This window comes from Odocoileus virginianus, chromosome 3 (assembly GCF_023699985.2).
Source record: "Odocoileus virginianus isolate 20LAN1187 ecotype Illinois chromosome 3, Ovbor_1.2, whole genome shotgun sequence".
Classification (NCBI taxonomy): Eukaryota; Metazoa; Chordata; class Mammalia; order Artiodactyla; family Cervidae; genus Odocoileus; species Odocoileus virginianus.
The window spans coordinates 10622928-10645152 of record NC_069676.1 but is presented as its reverse complement, the minus strand read 5'-3'; the positions used below and the strand labels follow the sequence as shown (position 1 = coordinate 10645152).

Below are 22225 nucleotides of genomic sequence, written 5' to 3'. Positions count from 1 at the left end.
CCCCAGGTTCTCTCTCTCTTTCATGCTTCTCCTTATCAACCCAGTAGCAAATCCCATCAGCTTAATCTTCCAGTTGTATCCAGAATCCAACCATTTCCCATTCCTCTAGGATTCCCACTCTGGCCAGAGCCCTCACTATCATGCAACCACCCACGTGGATAGTGACTCAATCTCTCAGCTCTGACCCTAACAGCTCCACAGTCTGTTTCTCCCACAGGACCAAAAGGAGCCTATGAATGCTTGAATCAGGTCATATGCATCCTTTGCTCAGAACCATCTGTGTTTCCCACTTCACTTGAATAAAAGCTAAGAGGGACTTCCCTGGTAGTCCAGTGGTTAAGAATTTGCCTTGCAATTCAGGAGACTTGAGTTTGATCCCTGGTTGAGGAACTAAGATCTCACATACTGCAGAGCAACTAAGCCCCTGGGCCACAACTACTGAGCCCACACACTCTAGAGCCCATGCTCCACAACAAAAATAGCTCCCACTCACTGCAACTAAAGAAAGCCTGAGCCAAAATGAAGACCCAGCTCAGCCAAAAAAAAAAAACAACAAAGAACATAAGCCAGGCTTTTCTTAAAAGCAATGATCTTAGCCCCTTGCCCACCATCTCCCCTTCCCTCAGTGCCCAGAGTCCTGCCAGGTCAGATTAAAAGTCTTTATTATTTTTCTTCTCAAATATAAAATCACTCTATCCCCTGGCAGCTCACTAACCCCAGGGAAAAAATCAAGAATAAGAACCACATTGCTAAAAAGAGTAGGCCCATTCCTGCCTCCCACCTGCCTCCTACACTCTTGTCCCAGCTGGGAGAGAATGGGGCAGAGACTGTGACTTCAAGGCTCTCAAGCAGCCAACTGAGGCATAATTCTAGGCCCCCTGTGAGTTGGGGGAATCCAGGGTGGATTAAGCTGGGCAGGTGGCAGGATCCTGCGATTCATCAGTGCTTGTCGGCAGGGCGCATGTTCAGGGTTGCTAGGCGTCCCAGGGGTCCACGGCGAGCATTGGTGGCCAGCCGCTGCTGTGCCAGGAATGACTGGGCATGGGCAGGGGCCCGCTCTTCCCCAGCTCGCTGCTGTAGAGCCATGCCCTGGAGGGAGGGAGGGGCAGAGCTGGGGTCAGATGAGCCTCCAGGACACCAGCAACCCCCCACGCTCCCAGTACTTCAGACAGGTAATGGTGCACTCACCATATTATACCAGGCACTGATGAGCAGCTTTTCTTCCTGCTCCCGCTGATTTCGACTCTTGTCAAAGTCCATCTGCTAAGGAGGGAACAATCAAGGGACTGGATATACTGGGAGCAGTGAGAGGGGGTTAGGATACCCACCTCCAGGTGCCGAATTCGGACGTCCCGCTCCCGGAGCTGTGTCCTCAGGGCATGGAGATCCGGGGGAGCCCCTCCAGGTGGCTGCTGCTTGGGTTCCAGGCTCTGTATGACCTAGGGTGGGGAAAGACACAGTCACAGTGACCTTGGCCCCACCGGCCATGATGTAGAAGTCTGCGATGTGATACGGTAGGACAGGTGTGGGGACAGGAGGCAGAGAATGCCAAGTGGGAAGCAGTGGCCTGGGCAGGACGCCAGCGGCGCACCCAGCATCCTCACCAGGCGCGCCCTGTCCACATAGCGGCGGTATCGCTCCTCCATGGCCCGTAAGTCCACGTCCTTCTTTTGCAGGCTGTGCTGAAGTTCCTCGATACGCCGGGCTGCTGGGGGGACAAGGTGGCCCCTAAGCTTGTGCTGAGCTGAGCTTAGGGGCTCCCGCCACCCATCCAGGCCGCTTAGCGCCCCCCCTCACTGCTGCTGTCGGCGGGGGGCTCCAGCTCCTCGATGTACTCGCGCTTCCGCTGCAGCTCCAGATCTGCTTCATGCAGCTTCTGCCTGTAGGTGGGGAGCCAGAGGCAGCCTCAGTTCCGGGCCCATTTCTCTGCTTCCCAGAAGTGTTCCTGCAGACCTCTCTGCCTGACTCCAAGCCTGGGGGCTATGTGCCCCGGCACAACCATCTCTTTAGCCATCAGAGCCGCAACCCTCCATGACCCTCATCAGGTGGCCCCTGGACCAGCCCTCCCTCCATCTGTCCACTTCTCTCCATTCCACAGCCCACATGCTGGTCCAGGCACCATCATCCCTTGCCAGCCTTCTACTCTCCATTCTCCACCCATCAGCCAGGGATCTCTCTAGAATGCAAATCTCTTCTAATGAAAGGAAATATAAGCTAATAGTTGGCATTCTGCCACCTGGAGCAAAACCCCAAAGATCCCCCTAAGTGAGCCTAATATCATGTATCATGGACTTGGAACATGCTATAACATCTAATAGTGAACCTTTGGCTATATCTACTAAAATTACAAAAGCATATGCCCTGAGAGCCACCCATTCCATTTTTTGTGTGTGTGTGATACATTTGCACATAAACAAAATGATACATATATAAGATTGTACTTTGTTGTACAGGTTGAAATTGCAAATGCCTAAAAGAATGAGTTAATTATGATATTACCAAAAAAATGCTATATGCCAGCCCTTCTGGACCAGAATTCTACAGAATTAAGCCCTAATGCCTCCAGGTATTCATCCTCTATAAGGAAATAACTATCTGTGCTCTAGGTTGGCATTAGGTACATTCCAGTCTTGGCAGAACTGAGAGAATAGTCATGAAAATCATTTTCTGTAAAGGCCAGTTTCCCCATGGAACCCCCATTGATAAAGACTGCTATATCAAGAAATTAATAATAAGGTCTCCCTTTATTTATTCATAAGAAGAAATTTCCCCAGTTAACTGGTTAAGTAGGGAAAGCAAAGTGTACATATTATACTACCTTTTGTGTAAATAAGGAATGAGAGTAAAAATCTATATTCATATTCATTTGAATTTGCTTTAAAAATTACAGAAAAATTTCCATAATCAACTAATAGGAATGGGGGTGGAATGGGGCAGAAACTGAGTTAATGAGGGAAGACTGAGATGTTTACCTTCTATTTCTGTATAACTTGGTATACCTTTCGGTTTTTTAAACTATAATTGTGACAGCTAATTAAAATAGTTTCTTTCTTTCTTTAAGAAAGTCCTTTTTAATAAAGAACTATATTTTTTGGGAATTCCCTAGCGGTCCATTGGTTAGGACTTGGAGCTTTCACAGCTGTGGGCCCAGGTTTTATCCCTAGTTGGGGAACTAAGATCCCACAAGCTGAGCTGTGTTGCCAAAAATGGGAAAAAAAAAAAAAAAAGTTTATCTAGTTTATCTTTTTTTAGCAATGCAAAAAAGTAATAAAAGGTGACTACCACTGTGTCACACAACCTTGCTGAAATTCCCTGACTCCCAATTGTTCCCCCAAAATAGTCCATACACCTTCCTTTGGTCTATAAGACCCTGGGTGAGCTGACACTTCAGTCTGTGTGTCAGCTGACCCCCTGGCCTCATAAACAACTCCCCATGGACACCAGATCCATCCCCTATACCTTTGCCCCAATCTTTCCCCCCACCCGACTCACAGATGTTCCTCCAGCTTCCTCTTCAGCAGGATTGACTGGGAGGAGAGAAGAGGCGCTGGGTGAGTGTGGGGATGAGGTGTCCAGAGGTCCCAACCTTCTCGGAGGGTGAGGGTCAGGAGTGGCACTCTGAGCCCAAAGTACTTACTATGGACTGCACGGGGCATCAGGCAGCAGTGGGGAGATAAAGCAGCGTTAGTGGGGGCACAGGGCAGGGCCAGGCAGGGAGGAGGTGGGCACTCACGTCCTGCTCCTGCAGGGCCTTCTGAAGGTCCTCCACTTGGGCCCTCAGCTCTGACAGCTGCTGCTGGTTCAGCCTGCGGAGGTGGGGGCCCCGCTCAGTGCCTGCGCCCTCCCTCGCGCCCCCTCCAAGCTTACGCGGGAGGCCCCCCTTCGCAGGGTGGGTCCTCACCGTTGCTGCGTCTCCAGGCCATGGCGCGCACGGTTGGCCTCCTCCAGGTGGCGCTGCAGCTCCTCCTGCCGTTCCCTGTCGTCCGCCTCCTGCTGGCACAGCCGCTTGTTCTCCAACTGAAGTCGCAGGAGTGTTTCCCTGCGGACCGGGAAGGAGTGAGCAGGGCTGGGGATGGGTCACCACTCAGGCCTACAGGGCTCAGGCAGGGAAACTGGGCGGACGGGGCCGGGAGAGGAACAGAGGCCAGGGGAAGGGCCCAGTCAGACCCTGGGGTAGGGTTAGAGTACCCGGGACAGAGCCTGGAGTGGGTGGGCGGGGCGCTGGTGGGGTGGGGAAAAGTGGGCGGAGCCATGAGCAGGGTCTAGGGGTGGATGGGGCAGGGCAGGGCTACATGAGCAGGTTAGAACACTGAGATGGGGCTCAGGGAAAGGAAAACACTGCAAAGAGAAACGTTGATGTGGGCAGGACACTGATCCCAGCGGGGAATACACTGAGAACGGGGCTGTGTCCTGGGGGCAGAACCTGATGTGGGCGGCGCTGGGCAAAGGATTTTTGCCTGGGCAGTGGAGACAGATGAGTTGGACCTAACTGGTGCACTGAGGGTGGATCCCAAAGAGGTCAGGTGAGCCACCAACAGGGATAGAGTCCCGGCCAGGTAAAAGCAGAATTAGAAGTGGGTGAGCATAAAAGGACTTCCCTGGTGGCTCAGATGGTAAAGAATCTGCCTGCAATGTAGGAGACCTGGGTTGGATCCCTGGGTCAGGAAGATTCCCCTGGAGAAGGGAATGGCAACCAATTCCAGTATTCTTGCCTGGAGAATTCCATGGATGGAGAAGCCTGGTGGACTACAGTCCATAGGGTGGGGGATAAAAAGCCCAGCTAGGACTTGGGAACCAAGCTGAGTAGGTCTGGCTAGTGGTAAGTACCTGCTCTGGGGATGGGGTTGAGGGTGGGAACTGGCAGGCTCCAGTGGGACCAGAGCTCTGAGTGACTGACCCCTGGATACCTGAGCTCTGCAGGTAGGATCTCGGCTGCTAAGTTTCCCACAGCCGGTGAGGTGGGATCCAGTGAGGGGTCTGGAGAATGTGAGAAAAGTCTTCAGGTGGCGCCAGAGTTCCTGTCCCCATCCCTAGGATCCTCTTTGAAGAAGCATCTTTGGGGACTCAAGTTTGGCCAATGCCTGACTTAACACAAACCCCACACCCAGCTTGAGAGGGAGCCATGATATTGGCCTGAGTTTGCCTTTTCTCACCCCCTCAGAGCCCCAAAGGACAGCTCTTGCTGCTTTCCACTGGCCCATGTCACCTCTTTCCACTTGAGACTATCTCCAGCATGGCCTTGCTCTGCGACCCCAAACTAGACAAGCCCTGGGCACTGCCTTTTATGCTTGCCCTAAGAGCACATGTGGCCCGGTGAGGCTCCAGGCCAGCGCTCTCCCAGGCCCTGGGATGAACCTCCAACTCACCGGCCTGGGCCAGCCCCCGAGGCTGCATCTGGGCGCAGCGCAGCTCCTCATTGGCCTCTCTCAGGGAGTCCCGCTCTGCCAACAGCCGCTGGAGGGACAGGGTGCAACAGGCCACTTGAGGCAGGATCGGCCTCCTGGGAAATGGGCTTTGCCTTGATGGGCAGGGTAGGGCTTGGGCAGTAGCACCTCAGCCTCACCTCCTTCTCCTTTGCCACCGACTCATACTTTTCCTCCAGATTGCGGCACTCGAATAGCCATTTCTCAGCCTTCATGGCCTCCTCTTGCTGTTGGCCCTGCAGTTCCTGAACCTGAACAGACGTGAGGGGAGAGGACTATAGGGTGGGAGGGAGGGACAGGGACTGAGCACAAGGTCAAAGGGTGGGGCCAGAGGGACCAGCAGAAAGAAATTTGGAAGAGGCGGGGCTTGCAAAGCTAGAGCAGGGTGGGCCTGTCTAGAGGGTGTGGCCTCTATGCAAACGAGGGGGCGGGCTCTGGGTGGAAGGGCTCAGCACCTCGCTGAGGGAAGGCCAAAGTCAGTAGCCAGGCAAGAGGAGCCCCCACCCCAGTCCGGGTCCAGGCTCCCACCCGCACCTGTCGCCGCTGCGCCTCAAGCTGGGCACGCAGGGATCCGGCCCGGCGCAGTTCTTCCTCCAGCTGTCGCGTGCGCTCCGCATGGCCGGCATTGCACTCCTCCAGCTGCCGCACCTGCCGTCGAAGCTCCCGCAGCTCGCCCAGGCGGCGCCTGCAGCTGTTCAGCGTGGCTTCCAGCTGCCCTGCGCGCTCAGAGGACTGCCTAGGGGCCGGGGCAAGTGGGAAGAGGAGGTGGGGGTCTGCGGTCAATGGTTCAGCTTGGATGCGAGGCCCTCAGGGCAGGGGAAGGTGTCAGGTCAGCCTTGGGCATGTCAGCCTTGGGCATTTGGGTCACAAAGGTCAGGGGTCAGCGGGGCCTGGTGATGTTGGGGGATCACTAGGGAGCAAAAAGGAAGACCTAAACATAAATGGCTGTGTTCGTGCTCGGTAGCTCAGTCGTGTCTGACTCTTTGGGACCACCATGGCTCCTCTGTCCATGCGATTTCTCCAGGCAAGAATACTGGAGTGGGATGCCATTTCCTTCTCCAGGGGATCTTCCCGACCTAGGGATGGAACTCGCATCTCATGTGTCTCCCACATTGGCAGGCAGATTCTTTACCACTGAGCCACCTGGGAAGCCCCAAACATCAATGGTTAGCCCAAGATCAAAATAAGGGGTTTTCCAGGGGACACAAAATGACTGGAGTTACAGAAGGAATGATGGGGCCCAGAGGGTCTGAGGAGCCCCCTTGGACACTCTGGGGTCATGAGTTGGCTGTGGGGCCAATAAGGGCATTGTGGGTGCAGGGGTCATAGAAGGGTCATGGGGGATCTTTGAGGCACAGCAATGTGGGGTTCTTGAAGGTATGGTAGGGGCTCACTGGAACTTTTAACATTACAGGGGTGTCATGGGGATCACAAGAGAGCTCTTTGAGGCTACAGAAGGCACACTGAGGTTCAGGGGTGGGTACTACGGGGGCCCACAATGCACTTTGCGGTTTCAGGGATGCTGTGGCATCATAAGAAGGGGAAGTCAGTCATGTCATGGGGGGGGGGGGTGGTCAGAGGTGTCACCAGGGGCAAAGTTATTGCATCGTGGGGCCCTGGAGGGCCCACCATGGATCCAGGGACTTTGGTGTTCTCCAGAGGACACGATGGGTTCCAGGATAGTGTCGCACGGTTCAGGACAGTACTTTAGAGTCTATGAGGCATTGTGAGGGCTCACTAGGAATTTGGGGGTTACAGAGGTACAATGACGTCAGAGGGGCAGTCTGGCAGTGGGGATCTGCCACTCACCGAAGCTCATCCATCTCATCCTTCAGAGCCTGCGCCTCCTGGGCCAGGCTGGTCAGAGCTTGGTTCCGCTGCTGCAGCTCCGCAACCTCCCGCTCCAGTTCCAAACAGCGCATGCGCTCGTCCTCCCTGCCACTCTCCAGCCTGGGGAACCGCGGAAGCGTCATGTGAGGGGGCTGTACCTGCCCCAGGCCCCTGGTCTGCTGGCCCTGTCCCCGCCTGGCCATACCTGAAGTTCTCTTCCTGCAGCTGCTCCAACTGGGTCTGCAGCAGCAGCAGCTTCTTGGCAGTGAGGCCGCTGGCACCCTCATCCTCCGGCCGGCCCACCCGCTCCCTTAGAACCGCATTTTCCTGAGCCAGGCTCTGCTTCTCCTCTGACAGGAGAACCAGCTGTGGGCAGGGCATACAGATAGGCTGGAGCTGGGAGGGGAGGCTGTGCGGGCGACCCTACCCTGGGAGAACCTGAGAACCCCCATCTCGGCCCCACCTGCCGCTCCAGATCCAAACAGCGTTGCCGCAGCTCGTCCCCCTCATCAGCCTCCTCACTCAGGAAGTAGTACCTGCGGGACTAATGAAAGGAGTGGAGAGACGGCGGGGAGCAAAAAACTCAGGGATCCAGGGGAGGAGGATGCGGAAAGGGAGGCTGGGATCTCCAGGGACAGAGAGGAGGGAGCTGAGAAACCCTCAGGATCTAAGAGAGAGCTGGGACCTGAGGGGACTGGAGGAAAGGCAACTCGGGAGCCCTGGGGACCTGGCAAGAGACTAGGATCCTGGGGGATGGGAGTGGTTTACAGGCTTAAGGTCAAGCCCCTCCTCCTTAGGCAGCCCTGGAAAAATCAGTAATAGGGGTGGACTTTAACAAGGTCCCCACCCCTTACCTGGCTATCAAAGTTCCCATATGTTTCTGGTGACAGGGAGTCAGAGGTGTCTTTGGTCATGAGCTGGAGTGAGGGGAGAGGGCAGTGGGAGAACACGGAAATGAGCTGGGGCCTCTGAGGGCAGCCTCCAAAGTTTCTACAATCCAGCCTAAGAATCCTCATCCTTCAAAACAAGCCCAGTCCAGAGGCTGCCCCACGTGTCCAACAAAAAGGGAGTCCTGGTCCTTCCTCCCCCTAACCCCCAGCTGCACCGTGAAGTATTTGGGATCCTAGATCCAGAGAAGGGACTGAACCCAGGCCATGGCAGTGGAAGCACTCATTCCTAACCACTGGACCGCCTGGGAATTCCTGAGACCTGGCCCTTTTAGCATGTTAGGTTGTGACTTCGAGCTGGGAGGAGCTGGCAGACACATGAGACAGAGAAATCTGGCCAGCTGAGTTCCACACAGAGCCCAGGCCTTACCAGGGCAGAGCCTGTGCCCAGCTGCCTCTGCCCTGGAAATGTCCCCTCCCCTGAAGCTCCTTGCCACAGTGGGCACCCCCACCTACCTCCTGGATGGCTTCCATCACCACATGCTGAACGGATTCCTCTAGTGTCATGATTCTCTGGATGTGCTCTGGGGGTCAAGGTGGGGGAGACTGAGGCGGGGCTCGGAGGGGCAAGGAGGGCTTTCTTGGGTCTTCCCATTAGGGACCACCCCTATCCTCCCATACCCTGCTTTTTCTCGCAACTGATGGCACAGCCCAGAACCAGCTGAAGCAGCTTGCCAAGCTCTTCTGGGTCTGAGAACTCGCCAATGAGGCTCACATCTGGAAGGTGCTGCTCCAAAATGGGATGCCCCAGGACCTGAGGATGGGCAGGAGGAAGGGGTATCAGGGGCTCAAGGATTTTCCTCTGCTCTTCCCAACCTAACCCACTAAATCCCTTTATATAGTTACTCACATCCTGGGAATACTCCACTAGGCTCTGTAAGATCGCCTTCAGATTGCTGACCTGGGGAGGGGCAAGGAGTTGTGTCCAGGGTCCCAAAGGCCCCCAGAAGGGGCCAGGCAGACCCCACCCTGAACCTGTCTAGCTCATCCTCTTCTCTGCCTAACCTCCTAATCCCTGGTCATCTCATCCTATTTGGCCCCATTCTCTGTCTGTATGTCCTCCCTCCTAGGATTGACCTGTCTGACTGCCTGCTCTTCTTCTCCACCTGCCCATATTATTTACGTGTACCAGAGATCCAGTCACTTCTCACCACCTGCCCCACTACCCTTTGACCCTAACCATCATCTCTCACACGGATGGTTACAACAGCTTCCAGTCTTGCTGCTTCCCCTCCGTTCCTCCACAAACAGCCAGGGGGAGCTTTTCAAAGCCCCAGCCAGGTTTGTGTCTTTCCTCTACTAAATCCTTTCTTGACTTTACACAGCTTAAAATAGAATCTACCTCCCTGCTCCAGCCTGCCAGGTCCCTGATGACCTCATCTACCATTCTTACACCCCTGCTTTCTGTTCTAACCTCCCTGCCATCCATTCCTCGATCACACCAAGCTTATTCCCAACTGAAGGCCTTTCCATTTACTGTTCCTGGGGTCTGGAATCCCATCCCTCCAAATCTCACATTGGAGATCAGCCCATCTAAGGTAACCACCCACCCACTCCTAGTTGGCTCTCTCACACGACCCAGCTTTTATTGGCTTCATAGAGCTAACTGCCATTGGAAGTCAATGTTAATGCTTGTGTATGCAGTTTTTTTGTGTGTGTTACTCCTTGCTGCGCACCCAGGCCTGCTTAATACGAGAATGAAGGAACAAATACATAGTTAGCTAGTCCCCATACATCTGTCCCTCTTCCTGTCCAGGTCTGTCTGTTCATCAGCCAGGATATGTCTAACTAGTTAGCTAGTCCCCATACATCTGTCCCTCTTCCTGTCCAGGTCTGTCTGTTCATCACCCAGGATATGTCTAACTGACCGGTCCCTGATCAACTCTTCACCAGTCTGTCCCCCATTCCTGAGTCCACCTGTCACCTTCAGCCTCCGGCTGGGAGCTGGGTCCTCTGAAATGCCCTGGAGCCACGCTTCGTTGAACCAGGAAGAGTCTCTGGGGGTGAGAAGGTGGGATGAGCTGCTGGAGGACTCCTTTGGGACCCTCCCCCTCAGCCCCACTCACATCTGGTTCAGCACAAAGGCTACTGCCAGGCCACTGCTCAGGTCCTGGGGGCTGGTACAGGGGGGCGGGACATTGAATGTCTGAAGCTGAGGGAGGAGAGGAAAGTGCAACAAGCAGAATCAGGGGCCGGACCAAGGAACCACGCCCCTTTCTCAGACTCTTCTGGTCAGCAGGACCCTCACAAGGTTGGGCGGAAATTGCTGGCCAGTTGCTCCAGCAAGCCAGCCCCGTGGGGGTGTGGCCTCTGCTCACCTGGACCAACCAGAGGGGGCGTGGCCTCACTCTACCTCTGCCCAACAAACTCCGCGTGACCAAGCGAGGGCAGAAACTCAAGTCACCTGGTCCCCATAGGCACCACGTGACCAGGCCAGCTCACCTGTGCCCTCCCCTCCACAAGACCCAGCCACAAAGGGGCGTGGCCTCACCTGTTCTTTCCAGCAAAACTGCCACGTGACGGGGCAGGTGCTCAGGCCAGAGTCCAACTGCCTAGCAGGCCGACGACCCCTTCCTCCTCCCAGCCCCAGGACGGAGGGGTGGACAGAGCCAAATTCGGGGCTCCCGGGTGAGAAGAGCAAGCGTACACCTGTCCGTGGCCCCGCCCCCGACCTACCCAGGTGAGCAGAGACCCGCATAGTTCGGCCTTGTCCATGCTCATGGCTCCCGATCGGATTCGACCCCGGCCGCGCAGCCCCGCCACCGCAGCGGCGTCCAGATCAGCCAACAGCGAGCGCCAGCAGCCCCGACCTCCCGCTCGGCCTGGAGCGCCGCCCCGCCCCTTGGCGCAGGCCCCGCCCTAGACACGTGATCTCCTCCGGGCTCCAGCTCCGGCGTTCATACCCGCCATCTTGGATCCGGGAAGCCGTTTGGGCGCCTGTACTGCCGCTAGGGGTCAGTCTGGGCCAACCTTGCGCATCCCCAGGGTGGCCTCGCCTCTTTTCCTCCCCGAGCTCTTTTTGAGGTAGTGGAGACCTCGCCGTCTTTCCTCAACCGAGGTGGAGTTGCCCCACCCTGTTATACAGGCGCATTCATGTCCCTTCCCTTCAGCTGAAAGAAATTCTGCTGTCTAACCACATTATGATCGGAGCCTTTGCGCGGGAGAAAGGCAGGCCATAACATATTCTATGGACTTAGGGAACACTAAAGGTTCTTCCCAGTGGAGGGGATTTGATAGTCTCGCTCAAGGGTAGACAAGGGCATTCGTGTCCTAAGTCGAGGGCAGGATAGTTAGTCCTGGGTAGTGAACAGACATATTTGCTTACCCTGGATCCGTCCTTCACTAAGCTTTCCCACCAGCCTTTTCCCCTCTCTGAGTCCTGCGCCTCAGAACCCATTACCGGGCCGGCCTGGTCGCCTCGGCCCACCAGGGGGCGCCCGGACCGCAGGAACGCAGCCTAGAGGGGAAACGACGGGCCTACTCTGAGACCCCTGGGCAGTGAAGAAGGCTTAAAAAGAAAGTGCTAACAGTACTACGTAACAATAAACTCGCAGTCACTATTTATGGAGCGCCTACAAGAATGCAGTTCTGCGCTAAGCGATTTAAATATATAGTTGGTTGGGATCTCCACGACTCTAGGTAGCAAATGCTCTTATAATTCCCGGTGCGCAGGCGAGGAAAGAGGTTCTGGGTGGATCCGGCTTGGGGGGCTGGGAGGCGGGTAAAGCCCCGGCCGGCGTCCTCTGACGCCTGAGTTGCCCTGCAGTCCCTCCCCCGCGGGGCGGGCGAGGTAATGAGTAGTAATTAGAGGTTATTAGCTGTACCCAGAGGGAGGGGCGGGCTCTGCTTTGGGGGTGGGTCTAAGTCTGAAAGGAGGGGAGCGGCTCCCTGCAACCTAGAGTTTGGTTCTGGCGACCCCTGCCAGCTCCCCCCCACCCCCACCCCCAGCAGGTTGGGCAGGATGACAACAGCTCCCCTCTTAACACCCCCTCCCTGCATTCCATCCCTTCCCGCAGTATCGCGGGAACACAATCACTCTAGCACAGACTCCAGCTTACAGCCCACTCAGACGCGCGACCGCACACACGCAAGGGACCTCGGAGGCTCGTCTACACGCCCACATCCCCTTCCCGAGTCGTTTTCAGTCTCCATCCCCTGGGAGCAGAGCCGAGGGAAGGAGTAGGAAGGGGACAAGGGCCGGCAGTGCGGGCTTCCGTACTGGGCTTCTTCCGGCTGGCGTGAGAACAACTGCCATTTATCCCCTATCCCGCACCCGTCAGGGAGAGAGAGGGTACTGCCAGTAGGGGGAAACGGGGGATGGGCGGGCTGCCCCCTGGCAGACATGGAAGGTGAGCGGAACTACGGCTGTGACAAGAATGGGAGGCTGGGAATATTTGTGAGAGAATGTAGTTACCCAATGTTGGGGGACGTGCTGGGACCGCCAAATATTTGGGAGTGGGGTCTCCGATATTTGCAAGACCCGCAAGGATCTTGATGTTTTGGAGGAATCTAAATATCTTGGAGCATGGACTTGAATTGTTTTAACGTTGCCGTGATATTATAGGCGTTATAGATATTCAGGGACCCCAAAGTCCCCAGATTTAAAGGAAAGTCTGGGTACCCCCACTTTGAAGGAGTCACAACCCTCCATTTGGGGCGGCAAGGAATCTCATGTTGGAGGGGAGAGGGAGTTCCCTACGGTGGTGGAAAAGAGCAGCAATCCCTATTAATGGAACACAGGGAACCTGGCTGTTGAAGGCATCCGTGTGCCCTCCAAGGAGACCAGTTACAAACCCTCATTCTGAAGCAGGGATCTTTTATTTGAGGAAAAGAGTCAAACCCCCATTTTGATGGAGAGACCCCCAAAGTTTGGGGAATGCTCTGAAGACCTCCATTAAGGACAGAGATGCTGGTCGGGGCCAGCAGCCCCGAGCTGGTTTGGGGACCCCACCCCCCCTCCTTTCCCCTCTGTTTCCAGGAACAGCTGGGCCCAGCCTGGGCTGTACTGCTGGGAAGCGGGTGAGTCAACCCCTCCCTGTGGCCACAGCTGGACCCCCGCCCGCCCCCTCTGGCCTTCACATCTGGGCAGAGACCCAGTCATGAGAGCTGGGATGGGGACCCTTCAGTTTACACATTTGGAGATGGTGCCGCTCCCCTCGGAGAGTGATCACAACCTCAGGGTGGACACCGTGCCCCACCCCCATATCAGGAGGGACTCTGGCAGCTTTTCTACACTCCAGACACTGACATTCTGCCAGGACTCCCATCCTGACCCCCTCCCCTGCCGGTGTCTGTGTATGTATCTCTGAGTCCTTGTGAAATGTGTTCACATCTATGTAGATGGGAGATGGTGGGTCTGTGATTGTGTGTGCACAGGCCTGTGTCTGCATAGACCTGTGTCTTGGTGAGTCTTGAGGCCCTGGGAATTTACACAACAGGCTATGTGTGTATGATTTGGTGGATTTTTTGGAGGAGGGGTGTGCTGTCAGGGACTAGGGCACGTGTTTTTCTTTATGAGACCTTGGTGCTGGTTTAGTCGCTAAGTCGTGTGGGACCCTTGGGACCCCCGTGGACTGTATCCCGCCAGGCTCCTCTGTCCATAGGATTTTCCAGGCAAGAATACTAGAGTGGGTTGCCATTTCCTTCCTGACCCAGGGATTGAAGCGGGGCCTCCTGCACTGCAGGCAGATTCTTTATCGACTGAGCTACCAGGGAAACCCTTATTTTGTGTCTATATCCCTATGTCATTCTTTGTGTAAGTAGTGAATGACTGATAATCAGTACTTCAGTATGCCTTTGTTTCGTGACCGTGTCCTACTTTATGTCATGTGTTTTTCTGCGATAGCATGAGGCTGTCATAGGTGGCCTTGGTTTGCCCATGTCCCCGAGACAGTCTGCTGGCCCTGTATGCGGCCTTGCGGGTTTGTCTTACTTTACGTGCCCTAATTGTGATGTACGCGGACAGTATGACCATCGAGTCTGTCCCCACAATGTGTCTGTGACTCTACAGTCTCCATGTGAGGGGAGTGGCTGGATGACAACTGGATTCCTGAGGCCCGAGACTTTATCTGTTTGCGTCTTATTTTGTGTTGATGGTGTGGCTTTATAGGAGTGTCTGTATATGTCACCTGTCTGTGTGTGAAGACGGCCCTGTCTGTGTCCCTACCACAAGCGGCGTGTGACAGTGTGACCCTGCCCGCATTCGCTGCGGGGCTGGCTGGATTAGTGAAGGTTTGTGCCAACGTGTGGCAGGTGTATCTTGTGTCCGTGTGACACTGTAGATCGGAGAGTTTGTGACCTTGTGGGGGGGTGTCAAAGTCACACAAGACAGCGTACTTAGCGGAGGCAGAGGCGGTGATGTGCTCCGGGGGTGTCAAAAACCCCGAGCTCCGCTGCTCTGGGCCCCGCTCCCTGCGCTGCGGGGGCTCGTGCGTCGTGCGTGACGTGAGGCACGACGGGGGTCGCTGCCTGCGTGGAGCCCGACGCGGTCGTGCCTGCGAGCGCGGGGAGGGGTGGAAATGGGCTAGTTGCGTGCGTGCGTGCGTGTGTGCGTGCGTGCGTGCGTGCGTGAGTGCGTGGGCAGCCGCGGGGGTTGGGCGCGCGGGGAAGCGCTGGGCGCAGCCCCACCCTGCCTGGGACTGTTGGGCGCGGGTGAAACCCTGGCAGTGGGGGGTGGGGCGGGACGCGGCGCCGTTAACCCCTTCCTGCCCGACCTGAAACTTGTGGCCCCTCGACAGAGCGCGGGGGCTTCCCCAGTGCTCAGGGACCGTCCCTGACGAGGGAGGAACCCCGCCTTCGAGCTGAGAGGACCCCCCCCCCAGTTACCATGGGAACCGGAGCTTCCCGCGCAGCCTGGCGCGTGCTTCCTCCCCCCTCCCGCTCTTTCTCTTAACTCCACAGTCCACCGATAATGGGCTTCCCGCTCCTGATCTCCGGGGAAGGGGCTGGGGTCAGCGAGGCCGGGGCGTGCGTGACTCAGGCCAGCTTGAGGGTCCTCTGGCCACAGCAGACCTCCCTCCCCCTTCCCCACCCCGTGACTCACCCCTCGCGGCTTTTCCCCGTGTGTGACTCAAGCCCCTGGGGAGGGGGCTGTGGACTCTGAGACCCCCTTCCAGGCAGTGGGGGCTGAGAACCCAGTACTGGGGCCCTGGAGCCTGAAGGGTGGGGCTCTCCCTCCAGCGAGGGTCGGTGTCGTGTTCTCCATTAGCCATCTCTTACCAAGGTCACTAGAGGCGTTTCCCCCCACCCCAGAATTGGCAGTACCTACCCCACCAAAACCCTCCGGGAACCAAGTCCCCAGCCCCTCCCCCTCAAGCCCACAGGAAGTTTTGGCAGAGCCCGTTGGCGATGAAACGGTTAAAGCCGTTTTCTTATTCATTTCATCCAGGGGCCCCTTTGACTCAGAGCTAGCCAGGCGCCCCCTCGAGCCGGGCCTCTTGGGGGCCTGGGTTCATACTCCCCACACGTACCATTTTTAGAGAGGGGAGGGAAGGCTGTTGGTGAGCTGACTGGGGGTCTTGGGGCGCATGTACAGGGTTGGGTTCAGATCCTGCCTCTGACCTCGTTGCTCCCTGGGTCTCAGTTTCCCCATCTGAAAATGGGGAATCATTTTGAGCAGTTTATTGTGGCATTGTGAGATTAGGTGAATAATAGATGGGACACTTTGTTTCCAGAGCTGGGCACAGGAGCAGAGAGGGGGCTTGGTCGGTAAAAGGACCCAGGCTCCTCCTGTCTCCCAGGCCTGGGTGCTGGGTGCCCAGCAGAAATGAGTCCTTGTGGGGCAGTCCATGCCCCACCCAGGCACTCTGAGGCCATAGGGTTCATCCCGTCCACCCCCTGCCCGGGGCAGGCACCCAGGAAGTGAGAGGCGGGGCAGGAATGAGGCGGAACCTGTTGGGCCCGTCGCCTCCCCACCCCCCCCCACCCTCATTCCGGGGCCCTCATGCCCCCCCCACATACGCTGTGGCCCCACCCCCACCGCCCTGGACGCCTGGGTCCTGACCCGAGGGTGGCCCAAGGGAGGGGATGTCGGCGGAGACAGCGTCTCGGGAACATCCTGTGGACTCCTGGCTGGACAGACGGGAGAGTCAGCCCCTCCCCGGGCAGGACAGCAGTCGGCTGGGGGCAGAGTAAACACGGCCCAGAGCAGCCAGACTTGGAGGGGCGGCAAGGAGCATACACATACACAGTCACCCCGAGAGAAAGCCAGTCTACACACACAAAACTCCTGTCACCCTGGCCACAGATGACTGCCAAACGGGGACACACTGACAGGGTCAGACACAAACCTGGGTAAAGACGGCTGTCAAATGCAGACACGGTGACGGGGTAGGCCAAAGAGGAAGACCGAAATGCTGTCAAACACTTGAAAACACTGACAGGCCAGAAGCATAAAGGTAACACAGATAGGTGAACAGATAAGTGCGCTCAGCGTACAGGCAAGATGGACACACCAACAAGCACAAACACAAGGATATTGACATTCAGGTGAGCAGTGCACAGCCTGGCAGACAGTCGCACGTCCACAGGCACCCTGAGACAAATGTGACAGGCCAGAAACACACAGGCAGGACGGACACACGGACGCAAGTGGGCAACGCAGGCATGTGGACAGACTCAGAGATAAGGGACAGTCACTTTCCGCGCAAGTGCCCCAAGAGGTGCACAAGAGATGTTCAGACACAATGTTAGATCCTGACACTCCGGAGAAGGCCACAAAGGCATACATGCGCACACACACTAGCAAGAGCACCAACTCAAAAAGATTAACTCAGAAGTGAAGGAGACAATCATAAACGTATGGAGAGAAGGACAGAAAGGACACATACAGACCATGACAGACAGCCCCAGCCACCATTCCTCCACAACACACACACAGTTGCATATATATCAGATAAGCTCTGAGAACACCAGAAATCAGCCTCATAGATACACACTACCTCACTGGTAACACATACATCAGACCCTCTGGCAGACTGGGCATATGAAAGCGGACAGACTGACATATTCTCAGACATGGTCTGGCCAGATAGTCACACCCAACCCAGAGAAGCATGGACAGGCCCCAGTCAGATATTCATTAACAACGTTGGCACAAGGACACCCTGACAGAACCTGTTGGCTAACACATGCACACATACACACCAGCCACAGAACCCACATGGACACACACACAGATGGTCACAGACACACACCGGCCATGGACCTCACACACAGACCTCACACAGGCAAGCCATGGACCTCACACACAGACACACATAACACGTACAGACCAGACACGAATAGATTAGCAGTAAGAACTCCAGAACAACGTAGACTCCCTATTCAGGCCAGCCACAATACAACCTATCATATAGCCCATACACATACACACATACACACTCACCCCCCTTCCCCCCTCCATCCCCCCACCCAAAGCAGACAGGCCCTACACACCCCTGCAGGGTTGGGCCAGCACACAGACACATGCCTTGAGAAGACAGACTTCACACACTCACACGCCCTGACAGGCCAGCCACACACAAACCCACAGCCAACCACACACACGCGCGCCCCTGGACCATGATGAGGTACTGTGGGGTTCTGGGCTTGCCAGCCCTTCTCTACCCCCACCCAGAGATCCTGGCGCTTACTCTCTCCAAACACCTCCCCCCACCCCCCTCCCAGACGGCTCTTTGTCACTTCCCCTAGGAGGCCCAGCTCAGCAGCCTAGGTCCCTGGTGAGGTGTGGGCCTGTTTTCTCAGCACATCCGCTGTAAATGGGGCGCCCGGGATTGCAGCCATGCTCAAGCCCCCCAAGACCTCGCCAGCAGTGGGGGGGGGGGGGGGGGCCAGAAACAGTCTTGTGGGAAACTCCCCTCATGCCCAGCTTAGTCAGCCTGAGGACAGACTCTCCTTCCTGCTTCCAAGAAAACCGAGCTACTTCCTCCCCAGGAGAGGGATAGGGACCCCCCAAACCACAGAGGTAAGGGAGGGATGCAGCTGGCAAGCTAGGGGTTCCTGTGGGGGGGGCCTCCATGATTCTCAGCCTCTTCCTGCCAGTTGCCTGTCCACACCCAGGGGCAGGGACAAGGGAGCCTGGGTGCTATGACTTGCGGGTTCTCGCCCTGGCCTGCCCACTGGCTGACTCACAGGCAGCCCCCAGCCCAGTTTCCTGGTGAGGGCCCTGCCGGCCAGTGGGGCCAGGGTGGAGGGGGGTCACCAGGCTATTTATAAGAAGGAGAAGTCCCTCCTGCCAAGGCCAAAAGCCCCAGAGAGACCCATGGGTGGGGGTGGGTAAACTTCCTCCTTATCCAGTCTCCCAGGTCCTGGGCCCCTGGGCATGAGGAAAGTCTGGGCACAGTCTCCTTAGGCAGATGCTGGTTTGAAGCCCATGGCCTGGGCAGTACCCGGCTGCTAGTCTGGGCACCCAGCGCAGACAGAGGAGGGGGCTATCCTCACACCCTCCTCACGGGGCTGGCCTTGGCGCCAGTGGGGCGGCATGAGGGGGTGGTGCCCAGGCCACAAGGGTGAGACTGGCAGGGGCCTGGAACCGGCTGTACCAGCTCAGCTGGGCCCCCGCCCTCCCTCCTGGCCCGATCCCCACCCCCTGCTCAAGCACTCGTGCAGAGAGCATGCTGGTCTTGCCCCCAAACACACCAGCACCCCTCTGTCCTGTTCCCAACCCCCATAAAGGAGACCCTTTATGAAAGGGCCTGCAGAGCTTAGCATATAGTTGGTACTGCATACATGCCTCTCTGATTGTGATTATCTACACAAAAGTGGCTAATACTCTGGAACCAGACAGCTCAGGTTTTAGGTCAACCCCAGGGCTTTGAGCAATGGGACATGAGGCAAGTTCCTTACCTTGCTGTGCCTAAGTTTTCTAGTCTCTTAAAGGGGGCTAATAGCAAATAGCATACATTTCGCTGGGTTGTTGGAAGCAGGCAATGAGTTATTCTATGTAAACCACTTAGAAGAGTGCCTGGTCTATGGTAAGAGCCATATCTGTGTGTGTGTTAGTCACTCAGTCATGTCTGACTCTTTGGGACCCCATGGACTGTAGCCCGCCAGGCTCCTCTGTCCATGGAATTCTCCAGGCAAGAATACTGCAGTGGGTTGCCATTTCCTTCTCCTGGGAAGAGCCATATAAGTGTTAGCTATTAAAATAATAATTATTTCTCTGTCTGCTTGTCTTAAGTGTCTCTGAGTCGTGCTGTCTGTCTGCATGACTCCAACCCTGCAGTTCTCCCTGCCCAAACCCCCACCCCCATACATCCATTTTTCCTTGCTGGGTCCTTGGCCTCCATCTCTACTCTCATTGGGACAGTCTCACCTCTCTCCAGGACTCCCCTGGCATGGCTAGCCTCAGCACTGGTCAGGGCTGACTCACTGTGGCCTCCTGGCCCGTGGGACCTGCAGGTTGGCTTCCTGAGATGCTGCCCTCTGGTCAGACCTGCCCAGCCCCCCAACGCTGCCCGCTGCACCCCCGCAGGGCCCAGCCAGATGTCAGCTGCAGTTATTAGCATGGGCGGGAGACACAGACCTGGCAGCTTGCCTGCCAGACTCAGCGGCCACTGGAATCTCCCTTGAGCCTCGGGCGGGGGAGGGGAGCAGTTCAAGCAAGGGAGGGGGGGACCCAAGGGTCACAAGGACCCTCGAGATGGGGACGCCCCCAGCTTCTCGTGGGACCTTCCTCCCCAACGCGCCACTGCTCTGCTGGACTTCCCCAGCCCCCGCAGAGCTGTTTCTCTTTTGCCTTCTTTCGTTTTGCTTCTCTCCTCCACACTTGGTGAACTCTGTGCTTGACCTGTAAAGGTTGGCTAGCCCCTCTCCCCCAGCCTCTCTCTGCCCTAAAGAAACTTCCATCTATCTCCCCAAAGATAAAGGCTTCACTCTCTGAGAGCCTGAGCTCATCTTTGGTTCTAGAGGCTGGTATCCTATCTGCTTGGAAGTTCCACTTTAAGTCTAAATCGAAGCCTCACCATCTAAACCTTCACTTATTCCTGGGGAAGGGGCTCTGGAAGGGTTCCCTCAGATGAGGGCGACATCTAAGGTGAGGGAATGGATCCCCCGTTAGGTATTCTGGATGGTGAGGAGCCCCCATACTAAAACAGGGGTAGGGCCCCTCACCCACATGAGTGATGAAGGGGGCACCGCAGCCCCTAGAGATGTATGTGCCAGACCTCCTGGCAGAAAGTAAGGGCACCCGGCTCGAGGTAAGAGGCAGCCGTGTCAGCCCGCCCAGGCGCCGGGGTCGCCTCGAGGCATTGGCCCGCCCCCTCTTCGCCCGTCGGGCTGGGGGCGAAGTCCGACCCAGGCCCGCGGGCAGGCGGGGACCTGCCAGGCTGGGTCGGGCCAGGCAGGGCCTGGCAGGACGCGGCCTCAGAGCGGCTGGGTGGGGCCGGGCCAGGGGGCCGTGGGGGCCCCGGGGGCGGCGGCCGGGGCTGGTCGGGACTAGCCGTCCGGGGGCCCGGGCGTGCCCTGGGACCTGGCAGATACCGGGGCGGCCGGCTCCTGGCCGGGGCCCCGGGACAGCGCTTGACCCACCCCTTCCTGTGCCCTTATATGGGCGTCGGGGCGAGACTCCGGGGGCCGCCCCGCCCCCAGTCCGGCCGGCGGACTCCCGCCTGTTGCCATGGCGACCAGACCCCGCTCTCCGGTGGGTCCCCCTCCCTCGGGCCGGTGGAATCGTCCGGGACTGCCAGCCTCCGCCATTCCCTGCGGGCTCCGAGGACTGAACCATTCCTGGGGTGGGAATCGGTGACTGGAGACCTCTGCAGCTGGGCTATTTCAACGCCCCTGGCTTCCTCGGGGGTCGCCTGCTCAGGTTCCTCTTCCGAGGCGCTGAACCCCGCCGGACACAGGGCGGGGCGCCTGGTCCCGTAGGATTCGAGTGACGGAGGCAGGGTCGGGCTCCGTCCCCCGGGGCTGTTGCCACACTTCCTGCCGCGGCGCTCTTTCCCCAGCCTGTTTCTAAGGAAGGAGTGGGGTTGGGCGACCGCGCCCCAGCCGTCGGGCTGGGTCTAGGCACCAGGAGCCGACACGGTGTCGGTCAACCTCAGGGTCACTAGGGGAGGGCTTTGGGGTGGGGAGTGTACAGGCACCCACGAGAGGGGGAGCCGATCATGGAAGGTCCCGACCCCTCCTTCTCTCAGGTCTCAACCGGGGACCCTCTCAATATTATCTCAATTCTGAAAGGGTGCCTCGACCCTTCTAATTCTCTCCTTCACTGGGGCTTCGCAGATGACCCCAGTGACCCCCAACCTCTGACAGTATCCCAATCTTCTACCCCACGTATTTTCCTTGCCTCAGTGTACCCCAGGACCCTCACTCACTTTATGCATTTCTAGTTTCTCTCCATTCCTTCCCCTTCCCACTTGTGGGGGACTCTGCCTCTCTCCGGTGGGCTCTAGGACCCCGACTCATTTTTTGCTTAGTGGACCCTCCAGCCTCTCCCGGGTGCACTTTTGATCGCTCCTCCTTATTTTACCTGGGTTCAGCTCCTCCTGGGAAAATTCAGTCCCTCAACCCTTCTGTACCCAGGACCCCCACTCAGTTTCTGAGTCAGATGTCTCCTCCCCCGCTTCCCCATCTACCTTGCTTTACCTTCCTGTCTCTCCTTTGCGGGGTCTCTCAGTGTATTCTCAGCCCTCCATCACCTCTGAAAGACTCCAGATCACTCAGGCCTCTCCGTGTGCATCCCGGGACCACCCCCTCCCCCCAACACACACACACTTGCTCAGTACCAATTCCTCGTATTCCTTATATCAGTAAAATCATCACTCTCCCCGAAACCTCTCCCGGTGTGCCTCGGATCGCCCCAGCAGCCCCTTCCTCAAGCACCCTAGGGTCCTCTGGCCCCTCCCCCTGCAGGCGCTCCGAGCCACCCAGCCCGTGGCTGCTGTTTACAAGGACACGCGCTTCCTGACAATGACGCGAGCCGCCTCCTCCCCTTCCCCACGCTCCAGAAGGGGGGCGCGGGGGCCTGGCTCGGGCGACAGCCAATCAGAGCGCACTTCCGCGGCTGACAACCGCGGTATAAAG

At 57.2% G+C, this 22225-nt stretch overlaps 1 protein-coding gene across 8 annotated transcripts; it reads right to left on the bottom strand.

The window, feature by feature from the left end:
• Positions 1-645: 645 nt before the first annotated feature.
• Positions 646-11044, bottom strand: HOOK2 (hook microtubule tethering protein 2). 8 transcript variants are annotated; one of them, XM_070463463.1, is made up of 22 exons: positions 10877-11044; positions 10267-10352; positions 10125-10197; positions 9051-9101; positions 8822-8954; positions 8657-8724; positions 8108-8170; positions 7717-7797; positions 7459-7619; positions 7233-7373; positions 5958-6159; positions 5564-5674; positions 5367-5454; positions 4908-4977; positions 3902-4039; positions 3734-3806; positions 3493-3527; positions 1798-1880; positions 1605-1705; positions 1329-1439; positions 1189-1263; positions 646-1111 (listed from the first exon to the last, which is right to left on the bottom strand). In XM_070463463.1, exons 1-22 carry the CDS (start codon positions 10919-10921, stop codon positions 845-847), a joined length of 2256 nt encoding a protein of 751 aa, XP_070319564.1. In that variant the 5' UTR covers positions 10922-11044; the 3' UTR covers positions 646-844. The 8 variants fall into 8 exon arrangements, with proteins under 8 accessions (XP_070319564.1, XP_070319559.1, XP_070319586.1 ...); XM_070463458.1 differs by having other exon boundaries at positions 1189-1260; positions 1605-1708; positions 10877-11043; XM_070463485.1 differs by having other exon boundaries at positions 1605-1708; positions 10877-11029.
• Positions 11045-22225: the final 11181 nt, after the last annotated feature.